At 49.5% G+C, this 17,088-nt stretch overlaps 1 protein-coding gene and 1 long non-coding RNA gene across 2 annotated transcripts; one reads left to right on the forward strand and one right to left on the reverse strand.

Moving 5' to 3' along the window:
- Positions 1–3,070: 3,070 nt before the first annotated feature.
- Positions 3,071–9,149, reverse strand: LOC147913070 (uncharacterized). The gene is made up of 2 exons (XR_015549107.1): positions 6,527–9,149; positions 3,071–3,327 (listed from the first exon to the last, which is right to left on the reverse strand). It is a non-coding gene; the product is annotated as an uncharacterized LOC147913070 (long non-coding RNA).
- LOC147913071 (cadherin-3-like) lies at positions 6,922–16,514 on the forward strand. The gene is made up of 4 exons (XM_087419773.1): positions 6,922–7,073; positions 13,468–13,548; positions 14,328–14,445; positions 16,314–16,514. Exons 1-4 carry the CDS (start codon positions 7,067–7,069, stop codon positions 16,348–16,350), a joined length of 243 nt encoding a protein of 80 aa, XP_087275899.1. The 5' UTR covers positions 6,922–7,066; the 3' UTR covers positions 16,351–16,514.
- Positions 16,515–17,088: the final 574 nt, after the last annotated feature.

Raw genomic sequence — 17,088 nt, forward strand, 5'->3', positions numbered from 1 at the left:
CTGTTGCTCTCACCTCCAGATTGTGAGAAATGTCAGAATTTCTTCATTGACAGCTGTGCTGCCCATGGGCCACCTACATTTGTGAGGACAGTGCAGTGGACAAGGGTCATCCCAACCGCTCAGCCCTCACTCTGCCCCCTGAGCTAAGAATCAGACCATCGGGTATCACTAAGGCTGGGCTTGGAGTATGGAACGAGGCATCTGATCTGCCATTGGGTCTGCACTTTGCCCCTATGAGGGCCAGATCACAGAAGATGAAGAGGCAGCCAACAGCAGATACTCCTGGTGGTGAGAAGCATATACCTCTTCCCCTGTCCTCTGGCTTCCCACATCCCTTCTGTGGACTGGTGGGACCTCACCTTCTACATGCTAGGTCGTGGATGGAGATAATATGGTTAGTTCTGTGTACTGAGTGGACTTGGCACGAACATGGAACTCCTATTTAAAGATCAGAGGATAAGTAGGAGTACAGCAATACAGACACAAAGAAGTGGCTCCTCCCTCACGGGACCCCTGCCCTGAGTGGACAAATCAACTCAGACATATAGGTGATGACCAAGGAGCATATCCCGTGGTCACAGTTGGTGATTGAATCCATGCAGGCTGAAAGAGTATTGATGACAGTAAAGTAAAATAATTTTTCTGACTATTACCTCCCCACCAAAAAAAAAGCCTTTAACTTCTTTTTCTGAAACCCAGATCACTGCTATGAGTATGTAGATGGAAAGGATAAATCTTGGGCCAATTGGGTGAGGTGAGGCCAGAAGGTTTCTGGGTTCCAGAGGGGACATTCTCTCTACAAGCCTTACAAAGACAGATATTCCTTTCCTTCTCATCACGCCTCCCTCTATGGTTTTTACATCCTCTGTTCCTCTTTTTTCTCCATACAATGCTCTTTCATTCCAACAGACATTTAGAGAAAAAAAGAGATAAAAATATAGTATATGTCCTCAAAATATAAATCTTTATGCTAGACAGAATTTGGAGACTAGAAAAAACCTTCAGGAACCTGAATTTACACTTTATCTAATCAGCATTCATGAAGCACTTACTATGCTCTAGTTTAGACAATGGAGTTCATTACTTAAACAGATCACACAACCTACGTCCTTATGGAGGACTTACTGCAGACAGACATTAAACAATTGATTTTAGGAGTATTTAACTATAATTTTCTTATTTCTTGAGAAGTACGCAGTGCGAAGATCACTTAAAACAAGGAACCTTTAATCTGTGAGGGCAACAAATCTTCCCTCCTGGGTTCTAATTAGACCTGGGTTCTGAAGCCTGCGTAGGAATGAGCTGCAGTGTGGTCCTGGGCCTCTGTGCTTCATTACCCAGCCCCTTGCCATGAGGGGCTCTCATTTTATCAGGGAATACGGAATGTGAATAAACTATTATTGTTCTGGGGTCAGCCCGGTGGCGCAAGCGGTTAGGTGCGCATGCTCAGCTGCGGCGGCCCGGGGTTCGCCGGTTCAGATCCCGGGCGTGCACCAATGCACCGCTTGTTGGGACATGCTGTGGCGGTGTCCCATATAAAGTGGAGGAAGATGGGCATGGATGTTAGCCCAGGGCCAGTCTTCCTCAGCAAAAAGAGGAGGATTGGCAGATCTTAGCACAGGGCTGATCTTCCTCACACACACACAAAAAAAACTATTATTGTTCTGTGTTATTGTGCTAAGGCAAAGAGACCTCTAAGTTTCTATGGGAACCTGGGGGAGGCAAGTGATGGTACCTTAGATAAAGTGTGAGGAGATTGGAAAAAGGCTCTCAAAAGAAGATAGACTTGGCCTGAGTTTTGAATGATGTGTGCTAGTCTAGAAGCAGAGGTCATGATCTAGCACCGGGTTCTGTGGTATAAAACAGAACTTAATTTCGAGTTTAGAGAAGCTACGGGTCACTGGGTTTTAGGGCCAACCAAGGAGGAGGTAAGTCTGGAATTGGGCCTTGGAAAATGGTTAATTAGGCAAGGAGGGAAAAGATTCTAGGCAGGATGAGCACATAAGCAGGACTTGGAGACAGGAATTCACATGACATTGTGAAAGAGACTTAGGTATGAACAGAAGATTCCCTGAGGAGTGGTGGGGGGTGTGGATAGCATCAGAGCAGAGAGGCAATAAACATCAGATGAGGAGTTGGACATGGATCTACAGGTAGTGGGAACTTATCACCTGTGATTTTCTGTCCCTTTGCCCGCCTCAATCCCAGGTACGTGAACTGTGCGTGGGATGATGGGGAGCAGAATCTGGTGGCCTTTCAATATTGCAGGCAGATCTTCTACCGAACCTCCCAGGTTGTCAGGCCGGACTGTGGACTGCTGGTCTGGTACAGAGACAAGTACGGCCAGGAGCTGGGCATCAAGTGGGGCAGCAAGTGAAAGAGAGAGCTCAGGGCAGGCAGAGGTGGGCACCACTGCTCTTCTTCAAAACAGAAGGAAAAGAAAAGATTCTCCTTGGCAATTGTTATGGTCCAACTCTTAAGTTAAGTAACATCCAGTCTAAAGTCAGTAAACTTTCAATTCAGATGCTTCAGGAATTAATGATACATTTACTATGCCTTTGACTTGTCAGTGCAAATCACCAATAACCATTCTATAGATAGGAGAGATAAGATGAGTTTTACTTGAGCCAGGGTGAGAATTATAACCCAAAAAGGCAGTCTCCGCAAAGGAAAAAAGTTTTCCAGAGAAGCATGGTTTTCAGTAAAGTCTTATACATTTTTAGAACAAAGAACATACATCAAACACACCCAAGATACGTAATCATCAAAGTTTCAAAGAGGTATTCAGTTGCAAGTTAGCAGGTCAACATGACCCTGATGTCAGGGAAAGGAAACTTATCTTGAAGAGTCTTAGGAAGGAAAGTATGCATTCTTATCTTCAAAGAGTCCATTCTTTTACTTTGAGGTAATGTTTAATGCATTCTTTACTTTAATGGTTAAAGCAGATATACAATATATTTTTGATAGGCCATAAGTCAGCCTTCTTTAGCTCAAGCCAAATTAGTTTTAAACCAGAATAGCTACCCCATATACCTCAATATGTGAAAATTTCTTGTCAGACTCTTAGGAAAAATTTTTATATTTTTTATTTTTGTTCATGCACAAAATATATAACAGCATATAGTGATGAAAGGCTTAGAGGCAAAAAACAAGTTTTCAAGCACCAGCCAGCTCTCTCACCAAGGCAGTTTCTTCTGGCTCTTTTAGCTGTTTCTTCTGATTTCCTCCATGTTTCTAAATGATATGCGTATGTTGATATGTGTTCATTCATTATTTCAGTTAGTTGTCGCGTGAGTTCGTACTTTGTGCCAGACAGGGTTCCAGAAACTGGAAATATAGATTGAACAAGATGATCAGAATTACTGCTCTTGAGCAGCTGACCATACATATGCATGCATATGCATAATATCAGACTAGTGCTTTGAAGAAAATTAGTCCAGGAAAAGTGCCTAGAGATCAATGTGAGGGGAGGGTGGGGTGTGGCAGAGGATGGTCAGGGCAGGACTCTCTCAGGAGATAACATCTCAGATGTGCAAATACCTATGGGCAAAGGATTTCAGGCAGAGGGAGCAGCTACTGCAACAGCCCCAGGGCAGGAAAGAGGTGGGGTGTTTGAGGACTGGCTGAGAGACCACTCAGGTGGTAATAGAAGGAAGCACAGAGGGTAAGAAAGGAGGTTGGATCAATAAGTAGAAGCCTTACAGCCTATGATCCATGCTAAGGCACTGAGGATTTTCTGAGTGAGATGGAACAATTGTGCAGTTTTCAGCTGGAAGTGGCATGTTCTCTGTTCTAAGATGATGCTTTGGTCAATTTTTGGAAGGTGGACTGCAGTGGGAATCCCCTCAGAGATTACTTCATCTCCAAGTAAGAGAGGATGGTAGATTGGCTGCAGATGGATGGGAGGCGGGGGTGCAAGAAGTCTGGTTGAGTATATGGTTTGAAATAGGACTTCCTATTCAAGACTAAGACTGAATGAAATAAATCAAGTATGAATACTTGGTGTGAGGCTTGAGGAAGGATATACTTTCATTTTATGATTTGTGGGAAAGTGAGAGAGAAGCAATTCATGACCTAGTCAGGGCAGCAGGTCCAGCAGGTCCGCACCAGAGTCCTTTAGTCAGTGGGACCTGGACCACTCTATCTTGTCCAATCTGATTCCCAGTTCCTGATGGAGATTCAGACACATAGGGGTCCTCAATTAAATATGTCTTTTTGAATGGGAAGACTCAAAGTCAGATTTACTCACACACACTCTCTTTAACCACTACTCTATCCTGCCTTCCACATTTGTAGGTCTCCAGGCTGAGTGGCTCCTAACTCAATAGATCCCTTTCCCTTCATAGGAAGTCACTAAGGATGATTCCACTTAAGTCATCAAGAGTGTTGTTATCTCTCAATAGAATAAAACAGCTGCAGACACTGTGTCACACAGTGAATGACTTCGAAGGTGCTTATATATGGGGAAGGTTACTGCAGTCCCATCTATAGAGTGAAGCTGCCTCTGATGCTAATTGAAGGTCCCTAGTCTGGGCATTATGTAGAAAAGGCCATTGATGTGGCCTTTCTGGATTTCTGAAGAAGATGTAGTGAATTAAAAGGAACGGAAAAATAGACTGTAAAGGGACACTTGGTGGGAAGCAGAGCTTACATTGTCAACACAGCAAGAATGATCAGTGGGGCAGGCCTTACCAGGAAACACAGCCCAGGCAGCCTTGTCAACGTCTACCCTGACCAAAAACTTCCTCTTTCAGCAGAACCAAAGCCAGAGATCCATCCATGTCCCTCCTGCTCTCTGGCCTCCACTCAGAAATTCCTATCCAACAGGTGGAACGCAATCACCCCTCTCAGATCCTCCCAGGAACATCTGCAAGAAAACACCTCCAACCAGAGGATCCCTGCCCAGGCAACCAGAATCAGCAGCAGCAACATTCTGATCCACACAGCTGGAAGAACAAAGCTCAAGGTCAAGAGGTCAAAGAAAGTTCCAAACCTTTGCTTAAAAAGATAAGGCAGAGAAGGATTTCAATGAGTGCAGAAATAACCAGTTAAACAAATCCTCCACTTGCATGACAAGACATGAGGTAGACAAACAGGGGAGGGTTCCTTAAGTGCTCTGGGGGTGTTGATACCAATCCCCTCCATGGTTTTTGGCCTCCTGTTCTAATAAATGTTGTCTTCATACAATGAAGCCCAGACCACATACCTCATTCTCCTCTTATCACTGAAAGCAGAGGGTCCAGGAGGGCCACAAAGAACTCATTCTCTTAGCCCAGCTCTCCACAGGAACTCAACCCTTGGAAGTCTGGCATTAAGTCTGGAGTCACTCTGGTTAGGTTATGGGAGAATTGATTCCTGGGCCCAGGCAGAGAAATCTAGGATTTGAGACAGACTCATCAGAGAAGATTATTCCCTGGTCTCTGGAGAAGTGTGGCCTTTTCTCCTAATAGGTCCCCCACCCTCCCCCCTTGGTTTCTCCAGGCTCCTCTCCTGGTTCCTTCAACCTCTGTAGCCTCAGAGGTGAAAGCCAGGGAGGGATGCGTGCACATGCCTGTGTATGCATGCATGTGTGTGTGCACGTGCATGTGCCTGGCTCAGTCTGGGGCATCTGGTCTCCCTCACTCTCTCCTCGCTGTTCTCTCAGGATCAGCATCTCCTGGTGCACAGCATATGGACTCCAGATCAGACCATAGTGGGTTTGATTCTCAGCTCTACCCTCATCAGCTGTGTGACCCAGGGCAAGATCTCAACCTCTCTGTGCCTATGTTCTAATCTATAAAGCGGGGATGGTAATCCCAGCCTTCCGGTTCGATGTTCAAAGTTAAGAAAGCACAGGCAGAATCTGGCACAGAGGATAGCTGAGAATGCAGGTCCCTCCCTCCTTGTCATTCTCTCCCTGCACAGCTTTCAATGCCCACGTCTGCAGTGCTGGACAAGGGAAGATAAAGAGAGGGTAGGGGCCTGGGAGCCAAATTCAGAGATTGGGCAGACACCACTGCTTTCTCTGCACAGACTCAGCTATCCTGAGAAGGAGGTGTGAGGTCAGGGATGCAAGTGTGTGGGGGCACCTCCCTCGGGGCTAGTACCCTTCCCACTGAGCCTGGGCAGCCTCAGAACCTCCCTTAACATGGGCAGGCAGTACTGACAATAACCTGTTGTTATGAGAGGTTCAGGGATTCGATCAGAGACGTAAAGAAACTTTCCACTCCAAACAAATGGACTGAAGGTATATTTTATTATATAGAGAATAGTAAAGGCGATAGTCTGCAAACAGATCCGAATAGGTCAAATAATAAGAGGGAAAAAACACCAGCTCGACTAGAAAGGGAAAACATCCACATCGGCTGAGATGGCAGCAGATTCGAATAGGTCATATAATAAGAGGGAAAAACATCAGATCAATCAGAAAGGGAAACACCAGATCAACTGAAGGGAAATGACACAAATCAACCGGAAAGAGAAACACCAGGTTGACCGAAAAGAGAACACATCAGATCAATTACTTCACAATAAATCAATTACTCACAACATCCACGCCCCACTGCCGGGAGAGTCCTGTCAATCCACACGGCTGTGCAAGGATCACACGTCCTGGGCAAGGCGTCCCTTCCACAGGTGGAACTCTCACCAAGTCTCAGTCTCCAGCAGTTTTTATAGCATCAATAATTTCCAGAGTAAGCAGTTACAGAGCTTTTTTCAGAGCAAGCATCTAGTGTTCCCATGCACAAATGGTTATCAGTGGCTATGTGCACTGAGCCCCACCTCCCAGCTGTCGTCCCAGCCCAGTAGTTGTATACGTGCATTGTTTACCTTGCTTATCGTCCAGTCTGCCCCAGGCTGCAGCACCCGAAAGGCCTTGAAATTTTTACACATTGCAACTATCTCCATGGGAGAAGGGCCAGTTCCCACCACGCAGAAAGCAGCTTTTATATTTCTTTTTGTGCTGGTGGCTGTAGGTCAATGGAGCGGCCAAACATGGCTGTACTCATGTCAAGACACCTGTGAAACAAGCCCCTCACCCAGCCCTTGCTGAGGACACTCTGGAGACAGCACCTGCAGGACTCAGATGTACGGTAAGCGGATCTCCGAGCCCCCTCACTGCCTCATCTGCATACAGTGTTCGCATAGTGCACAACACAGCGGCTTCTATAACATACTTAGCTTGTACCTGGGCCAGCATGGTTTAATGCACCGCTGTTGCCATCTTGAAATTCTTAATTATTTTATCTTTAAACACGTTTTGTAAGTGAAGTCTGATGAGACAATGGAGCATGCTGTAAGCAGAGCAGATATGCTCGATGTTGGTCATTCCTGGCCACCTATTCACATACGGTGTCCACAATGCCCCAGGAGCACAAAATTCCCGTGGACCCAACGGGGTGGGAATTCAGCAAGACTTAAAGTGAGGGCAAGGTAAGCATGTTACATCTACCACTGGGAAAGTGAGGGTGCTGACAGCTCCAAGAGGTCATGCTCTTCTTAGAGCCAGAACTGACTTTGAATACAGAGAGGAGCAATGGTGTTCTAAGAGACACAATCGGTGAGGACCCCTATCATATCCTCTCCTACGTGAGCTACCTCCCTGCTTCTGAGGGAGACCTAAGCATTTCTCAGTCCTGTTCCTGCTAGGATGGGTTCAGGACAGCCGAATTCCAACCCACCCCCCTTACAGGAGATAAGGAAAGGAGTGTGGGCCACCCAGGGAGACACCTAAACCCCATGACCTGGAACAATGACTTTCTGTCCATCCCCCTCTGCCAGGCTAGTAAAGAGTCTCTGCATGAACTATGTGGATTTCAATAATAAATATCCACTATTATTTTCTGTTTGCTTTCATGCTTTTTTAAAGGAAGGTGTGTCCATGGTCTTGTTTCCCTATGGGAAGAGGAGAGGGGACGATTCTTTTTCAATATTCTGTGGCTTTCAGCCTGAGCCATGAGAGAGGGGGCAGAGATATAGGGTAATGTTGGCAGAGAAGCTTGAACTGAAATATAGTGGGAAGGGGAACCCACAACTGCCAGGTGATTGTTACCTGCGTCTCCCACAGGCACTGACCCCGAAACTCACCTGGAAGGCTGAGCAATTCAAGATGAGGAGTAGAGAGAAATCAGTTCCCTCTTGCTCCCCTTCAGCCACAAACTTCATTCCTAGCATTGCCGCCAGCCTCCAAGATGGCCCCCAAACCCACCTCCTGTTATCCACACTCTTGTACAGAGTGTGGATACTCTTGTACTCTTGTACTCCTCCTTCATAGAATAGGGCTGACCTGTTGTGACAGTGATGGTGAAGACTCCTAAAACTAGGTCATAAGAAGGCATTTCAGCTTCAGCCTTGCCCTCACTGTCTCACACGGTCTCAGATCACCTTGCGAAAGGGAGCTGGCTGTTCATACACCCCTCCTGCCCACCTGTCGGCTGCTGGCAGCCACAATCCTCATTTTGAAGAGGAGGCTCAGAGGAGTGAGTGCTGCCTGACCTCCACTGGATTCCAGTCTTTCTTCATGACAGGCAGGTGAGAAACACCTTCAGCTGAGGCCACTGTCCTGTGCCCGTGACACCTAGTGGGCCTCCAAGGCCACTCCAGCTACACCAGACTCCACAGGGTAGGTCAGTAGTCCTTGGGCAAACAGGACATCAGCAGCTGAGGTGACAGGATGGCACATGTTGCGTGACAGGCCAGCTGCCTCCATTGCACGCTCCACTCTGGGACTGCAGTGGCCCCCACAGCTGTGACTGGCCCCATCTGCTTTCTGCTCTGCTTGTCTGCCATCCAGGTAACGATGCTGCTGGCTTGCTTGAGGACCATAGCTGGGCAGGTGAGGGGGTCACTCCAGGACAGTCAGCCAAGAACCCAGAACAGCAGAGTACCCTCCACAGCTGGGGTCCGGCAAGCCTGGCCAGGGGACGAGCAGCACGTGAGGGTAAACTTGTCCGAAATTTGGTAAATTTGTCTTCGACTCCTGGACTCTGCCCTGTCTGGCTCCAGGTCCAGCCCCGGTCCTATTAGCCAGGCCAGTATCTGACCCAGACTCCAAGAGCCACCTTTGGGGAAGATGTCACCCACAGACACTGTCTTCCCAGATCAGACTTCTTAAAACTTACAGAAGAAAGATTTCTTAAAAATAACTCTTTTTTTAAAAGTAGGAGGTTGTTACTCTCACCACCCAGAGAAAGCTCCTGTAACGTTTTGAAACATGCACTTTAAGATCTTATTTTGCAAGCTCTCATACTTAATGGCAACTACTTTATTGTTTTTTTCTGATAATATGCAATTGTTGTTAAAAAAAAAAAAGAAGTTTAGAAAATATATAAAATAAAAACCACCCCTAATTCCATAATCCAGAGGGAACAACAGTTAACACAGCGAGTTAGAGCTTTCTATTAATTGCACACAAATATGTGCACCCACATGGACATGCTTGCACGTTTTTCTTTTACAAACACTGTTGAGCCCCCATCTTACTTTCTCACCTGCCTCTTTCCCTTTACAAAGTATCTCGAACACTTTCCTTTCAGTTTTCACAGTTACATTGTGTTCCCCATCCCGGGGTTGGGCTGTGGTGTAACAAACTCCCTTTTGTTGGACATGAGAGGTGTTTCCAGAAAGAGTTCGTATACCAGATCTTGGCCTAGTTTTGGTACAGATTTAAATATGCAATGCATTCAGAGCTCAAGAAAATTCCCCAATTTCCTGGATTTTGGGAGAAAGCATATGCTCCAACCCCACCCCTCCCAGATGTCTTGGGGTCCTCCCTCTCAGCCTTCCCCTCTCCAGAGGAAGGTGTTTGGAAAACCTTGAGGCCATGGCGGGGGTGGGGGTGCGTGGTTTCCTGGGGAGCAGAGGAGAAACAGGACACTGACTGGTGGCACTCAGGCTGGAACATGGGCATTGTCCAGGCCTGTCCTCTGTGTCCTTGTCTTACTCCTCGTTGTCTGTGGCATGCCTTCCAATGAGGGGGCTCCAAGACACCTCAGGAGCTCCAGCAGGTCAGTGTGGTGTTTACAAGCTTCTGACCTCAGAGTAAACAGCAATTTGTTGTTAGTGCCATTGAGTCAATTCCAACTCCTAGTGACCTGTGGACAGCAGTTTCTGCCCCGTCTTTTGCACTTTCTGCTCCGTCTTTTGCGCTATCCTCTCACCTCCTGGCACTGTATCAGACAATGCTCTTCTGCTATTCATCAGGCTTTCATGGCCCATTTTTTCTGCGGTGAGTAGCCAGGTCCTTCTTCCTAGTCTGTCTTACTCTAGAAGCTCTGCCCACCACGGGTGACCCTGCTGGTATTTGAAATACCCACGGCAGAGCTTTCAGCATCCCAGCCACACACAACACGCAGCCTCCATAGGATAACCACAGACAGGCGGTATGGTTCCCTGACTGGGAATTGAACCCAGGCTGGGAAGGTGAAAGCACCAGATCTTAACCACTAGACCCCCAGGGCTGCCTGTATCCCGCAATATGTGGAGAAATATGATTATCGTTGTTATGATTTCTACCACAACTATTAGCTACAAAGATGCGTAATCAAGAGTGCGGCTCTGGAGGTGCTGCATTCTGCCGGAGGAAGAAAGGCATGATGCTTGCAGCAAAAACAAAGGTGTGGGTGGAGGGAGAGAAAGTGGCAAGAGAGGGCTGAGGAGAGAGAATGAGCAGGTCCTATGACTCTAGAATATTCCAGACTCTACATTCTTTAAATGTTAAGAGTGTAGGCTCCAGAGCCGACAGCCTGTGGTCCAGTCGCACCTCTGGCGCTCAGTGGGCATGGCAGCAATGCCCTCAGAGCCTCGGCTTCCCTTTGCTGTTGGATTGACATACGCCTGGCTCTGGGTTGGTTCTCAGTACACGTTAGCTGTTGTTATTAGGTGTGATGCCAAGCACCCTTTAAATGTACGCGTCTGGGGGCATCTTGTCCGTCAGACTCTCGGCTACAGCCCTCTGAGCGAAACTGAGGCCCAGATGAAGCCTCCCTTGGTTGAGTGGGTCTCACTCGGGACCCAGCATCCTCCCTCCCTGCTCTCCTCCCCTAGGACGTTGCCCTCATTCACAGAGTCAAAGCAGGCTCTCAGCCAGGTCCATATTCCACACCTGAGCAGGGAAAAAGGAAGGGGCTGGGGGAGGCACACACCTTCCAAGCAAGCGGTGCAGAAATTGCACCCATCACTTCTCATGGTCCATCCTGGAGAATGTAGTCACTTGGCTACATTCAGCTGCAAGGGAGGTGGGGAACTGTCACCTCTCTGGGTAGCATGTGTCCAGCTGAAGCACTTTCTATGGGACAGGGAGAAGGTGGATGAGGAGGACGGCTAGCACTCAGCCATGAGCATTAGAGCAGAGAAACCCAAGGAGACACAGATGAAGCCTTTAGTGATTTTACCAGGGTTGGAAGAAGTGCAGCTTCCTGAGATTTCCCAGTTACTGGGATGGAGGATAAAGTAGGAAGGTGGGTTCGCACTGGGGTGGGCCTTCTGTAGACCCAAGTGTGTGATAAACGGCACCATCTGGTGGGCCCGCACCTGCCTCTGTTCACCGTCCCGGCTTTGGGAGCTTTTCTCTCACGCTGTGTCTTTGAATGGGAATGCTGTCGAGGACCCAGTGGAAACTGTGATCATGGTGACAGACCAGAATGACGGCAAGTCCAAATTTACCCAGCAGTCTGTGATGGAAGGAGGCCACCTGTAAAGAGAACAATGGCAGGTTTTAGTGACACACGGCAATAAATTCAGGGAAGACACAAGGATCTGGAAACTACAGCACAAATACCAGAGGAAGTCTTCAGAGCAGCCCCCTGGGTCCAGGGCACGGAAGTCACCACTCCGAGTTAGCAGGGACGGCTCAGGGACCACATAAGCTGTGTTTTAGCTTCAAGCAGCAGAGACTCTCTCAGGCTCACTCAAGAAAGTTGGGATTGGGGAGGCCACAGGCAGAGAGGATCTCACAGAGATGGGCCAATAGGGGCCATTGAGCAACAGGGTCTCCTGGGCCCAAGAAGTCCAGGGATCACGGGTCTGCGCTGTCCACGTGGTGCCCACTGGTCGCTGCACTCCTGGCTCTGCATCCTTTCTGCATCCCAGTAACTTGGCCCCTCCCAGCCCCTCCTCAACCTCGTGGCTGTTCTCGTTTGTGGCTTCTCTCTACACACTCTCAGCTTCAGCTTCCGTTTCTCCCTGCTCAACTCCCTTCACATTTTCCAATTCACGTTCCTGAAAACAAGAATCTGATTGACCACTCTTGATACAGGAGGCTCTCCAATTCCAACTGGCTCTTGCTGAAAGGTCAAGGAGTCAGCGCCCTTGCAGGCACAGCTGCCTCCTGGCAGCCGCTCTAGACGGTTTCTCTGTCTTGGTCTCACAGAGAGAGAAGCACTTGGTCTCAGGACGGCCTCATGGACAACACTGACATGTCCATATACCCATGGCTTCCAACCTGACATTTTGGGGATAGATGTTGAGGTCCTAGTTCTCTGGGACTGAAAATGAATGAAATGAAAGTGACAGGGCATTTCCTGTGAGAGGACGTTCTGATGGGGTGTCTCCTTTCCCCGCCCTGCCACTAGCAGCCATTAATGCTTTCTTCCACTTTTCCTCCCTTCTTGTCTATCCTCGTGCTGCCTGTAACCCCACAACAAACCACCGCTCACCCTGCGTACCAGCTGTCTCCTGATCACCCACACAAGGTGCACAGCTGTTCTGGGTTCTTTCCATGGACCAAACTCCAGAGGCTTGGTTCTGGCAACCAGGACGCACTGCTCCCTCCACCTTTGCCCGACCCCCTCACCACTTCTCCCCCTCCAGCTTGTGTGCCTGGCCCCAGCTCCCGAAGTGTGGCCAGGGTCCAGACAGGACTCCCCTGACAACAGTAGGGGACAAAGAAGGTCAGAAGGGGCCTGAGAGCAATGGGGCAGGTGGAAAGACGAGGTATAGAACAGCCACAGCATCCCCCCTTAGGCACTCAGTAGTATCTCAGCCCCCTGAAGTATCATATTAAGGGGGGACAGAGTTCCCACGGCGACAGCCATGTCAAAAGATGCCCTAAAGGAGCCAGCCCTGATGGCCTAGTGGTTCAAGTTCGGCACACTCTGTTTCGGCGGCCCAGGTTTGGTTCCCGGGTGCAGAACCACTACTCATCCGTCAATAGCCATGCTCTGGCAGCGGCTCACATAGAATAACTAGAAGGACTTCCAACAAGGATATACAACCATGTACTGGGGCACTGGGTAGGGAAAAAAAAGGGGGGACCCTGAAGATTTCTGAAAAGAGTAAACAAATCATTTGGAAATTATTATAATAATTTGGTGAATTATTTGAACTAGAACTTGTATCACTTGAGAAGCAGTTTGATCAACCGTATAGTAAAGGGAACACATTTAATTTTAAATTTCTATATTAATTTGTATTGCCATACTGGTTGTTACTTGCTGAGATTATCAACTCTTCTCCTCTCTGTCCTTTCATGAACCTCCGTGATGCAAGTCACAGCAACAGACACAGATGACAATGAGAATGCCTGGAATGCAGCCATTGCTTACACCACCCTCAGCCAAGACCCCTCAGGTGCCTCACCACAACATGTTTACCATCAACTGGCACACAGGAATCATCAGTGTGCTCACTTCTGGGCTGGACCGACAGGGCAGGGGTCAGGAGGGGCCACTGGGTGGTGCAGTGAAATGTACAGTTGTCCCAGCTGGTAAGGCACAGACACCAGACAATCAGAACAGACACCACACAATCAGAACAGATACCAGACAATTAGAAGAGGTTCCCAACCAATCAGAACAGACTCCTGACCAATTACGATGTGTACCAACCAATCAGAAGAGGCACCGGCTGCAAACAAGGTCCTGCTGGTGCCCACAGGCTGACACTGAGCTGTGCCGAGCAAGCCCTGAGGTTTCACTGCAGTAAACCAGAAATGCGATCCACAAGACTCCTCCTGTATCTGGCAAAATGAAATGGCTCTGCTTCCCACAAAATTAGACTACGTCCTCTGGTGAAAAGAGAAGAACACTCTCAGCATCCCACCCCCCATGAGTGTTGAACACATAACTGAAGGGGTCCCAGGACCCCCTGGTCTGGGACTGGGGATATATTGATCAGATCCTAATCCAGGTGAAGTCTCTTCCTGGATAAGTTCTTGGGAGAGAACGGTCTGAATTTAGCAAAGTTTGCTTCTTTGGAGAGTGGCAGGCCAGGGTGAAAGCCTTTCCTTGAGCGCCTGGCGGGGCCCAGCAGGAGGCGGACCACAGGATGGAGGGCCCTCCCGGTCTGGCGCCTCAGGGGCTCTGCATGTGCTCTCTGGCTCATAAGCCAAACCTTCCTCTAATCTCCAGTGCTGACCGTGCCTGCCTGTCTGCAGAACGTTCCCGCGTACACCCCGACAGTCCAAGCTGCTGATCAAGGCCAAGGCTTAAGTTCTACAGCAACAGCCATGGACTCCTCCCGACTTCAGTAAGTCCAGCTGAGGCCAGTGGATGTCTCGCGAACTCTGTTCTAAGTGGCCCATGCGTCACTGTGTTGAGCAGCAGCGTCATGATTCAGGCCAGTGGTTCTCAGCCCTGGCAGCACGTTAGACCCCCTGCCACCTTTGGGACACACTGACCAACTCTCCTGTCCCAGGGTAAGGGCAGCCATCTCTGGGCCAGGCAGTGACTCGAAGGCGCAGATAAGTGCAGAAGGCAGCATCCATGAGACAGACAAGGTGTGGGTGCCCTGGGGCAGGGACATGAGACAGACAAGTTGTGGGCACCCTGGCTCAAGGACACAATACAGACGTGTGGGTGCCCTGGGGCAGGGACACGAGACAGACAAGGTGTGGGTGCCCTGGGGCAAGGACACGAGACAGACAAGGTGTGGGTGCCCTGGGGCAAGGACACGAGACAGATAAGGTGTGGGTGCCCTGGGGCAGGGACACAAGACAGACAAGGTGTGGGGGTCCAGGGGAGGGAAAGGAGACAGGCAAGGTGTGGGCATCCTGGGCCAGGAAGGGCTCCCTCTTTGGCCAGGAGCCCTCTGGATCCCACTGGTCAACAATAAAGAGCCCTCAGGCCCAGGTGGCAGGAACTCACCCAGCTTCTTTGGGGTGTGCAGTACAGGACGCTTGGATGAGTGAAGGGCAAAGGGATTTTATTGTAAAGAATCAGAGTGTTTGGGGGAATAGACCAGCTTCGGGTGCAGTTGAGTCATATGAGGGCTGGGAAGCAGGGCCTGGAAACCCTGTCTGTCTGTCTCTCTCCCTCTCTCTCTCTCATCTCTGCTTTCTGCATCTACTTAATTCTCACTCTGCAGCCTGACTCTATCTCTCCATGCATATTTTGGTATTCCTTATGTCCATTTTTCTGTGGATATTTGTTTAGCACCTACTTCAGGCCATAGGAAACAGACAAAACCCAGCCCTTGGGGAGCTGTCATTCTACTGGGGGCCAAACGTGACCTGTGGCCCCCGAGCCTCTGCCCACCCCCTGGCCTCACACCTCATCTGCCCTCTCAGCTGGCCCTCACTGACCTCTGACCAGTTCCTCAACATGGCAGTCACGTTCCATCTCCCCTCCTCCTCTGAGAAGACCACACTCTAAATTCGCTGACCCGTCACCCTCTGGCACAGCACACTGTGTTTCCTTCTCAGCACATGTCACCATCTGAAAATGCTGTATTTGTTCAGGTGTTTAGGGCTGTCCCTCCCCCTTGTCACCTTATATCACCTCAGTGCTCCTGGCGGTATTCTGTCAGTATTTCTCCAATGAAGGAAGGTCCCAGCTGCCTTCACGTCCTCTCAGTTGAGGCACCAATTGGAATGGACTCAAAGTCTCTGAGTTCCAACTGCAAATTCCCAACATGGTGGCCTGGAGGACTCTTGAGACAGGGGGTGGAGTTGGGGGTGGGCACAGGCACCCTTCCTGCTGTGAGTCCAGCTACAGGGCCTCAGTGGGGCCCCAGTGAGCAGTCTCACATGGACTCTCACGTGGCTCAGGGTAAGGCAGGGACCTCCAGCTGACTTCTCACTGGGGAGCAGGAGAACGCAAGTCTCTTAACTGCTCAGGGTCTTGGCCGACCAAGAGGAATCATCGGTTCCCAGTTACTGAGCAGTTTGTGCGCAGTTTACCTGCATGATCTCAACTCCACGAGCAGAAATGCTTTTGGCTACATGCCTAGAAAAGTCAAAAAAAGTGGCTTAAAGCCAGGACTGATTTACTGACCCAGGGACACAAACCAGACACGGAAGGCCTGGCTGCAGGGCGGTCTCGCAGCAACACCAGGGACGCAGCTTCATTCTGTCTTTTTGCTCCATCGTCCTTCTTATGTGTGTTTTGTCCCCCTAGCGGCAAGGTGGCTGCTGCCACTCCAGCATCACACTGATCTAGTCAGAAAGAAGAGCGAAGAGAGGACAAGAGCAACACCAGGTCTCTTTTGACAAGAAGCCCCACCAGGTGGACTTGCCCTTTGGTCTCATGAGCCAGAATGTGGAGCATGGCCAGTCCTGGCTGGAAGATGTTTAGACAGCAGGGGTTCCAGGTAGGGGAGGTCACACTGGGACAGTGGCAGAGCTGGCACTGGCCCCGGCCCCGTGAGGCCAGACTCCCATGCCGGCTCTTAACCAGCCCACTGCCCTGCCAGAGACGCGGGGGAGGTTCAGAGTGAAGCCTGCAGGCCGCGCAGGCACAGACGCCTTGGCTGGCTTTAAAGGGCTCTAACCCTCCAGACCTGTCCGTTGGTGCTCACCTGACTTAAGCCCAGGGACACGAAGTCTAGAGTCCATGAGCTGGCCCTGCTCAGCCATGAGGAGTGGTGACAGTGAAACTGAGGGTGAAGGAGTTCAAGTTTCCCTGGATTAGGGTGCAACCATGCCTGTACCAACAAGGTTGACGTGGAAAACAAAGTAACCAGTTTCTGCGCTTGCCTTGCAGAACAGCAGGAGGACGGCTAACAAGAGAGCAGCTTGCTCACAGCAACCACCAGCCCTCCCAGCGCCGGCCTGTGCCCGACTAAACACTGTGCAGGTGCACTGAGAAGCTAAAGTGACTGGATGTAAACTTTAGACGTCACAGACTAAAAACCCACCACATGCAACACATAGGACCCACCCCCCCTGAATTT

Source organism: Ceratotherium simum, chromosome 30 (genome assembly GCF_057802395.1).
Source record: "Ceratotherium simum simum isolate JZ-2026a chromosome 30, ASM5780239v1, whole genome shotgun sequence".
Taxonomy (NCBI): Eukaryota; Metazoa; Chordata; class Mammalia; order Perissodactyla; family Rhinocerotidae; genus Ceratotherium; species Ceratotherium simum.

Bases quoted from the DNA above. Each gene is read 5' to 3' on its own strand.
- LOC147913071 (XM_087419773.1), top strand. The intron at 13,549-14,327 runs GTGCCTCACCAC...TCTAATCTCCAG, and splicing joins CCTCAGCCAAGACCCCTCAG to TGCTGACCGTGCCTGCCTGT. The intron at 14,446-16,313 runs GTAAGTCCAGCT...TTGTCCCCCTAG, and splicing joins ATGGACTCCTCCCGACTTCA to CGGCAAGGTGGCTGCTGCCA.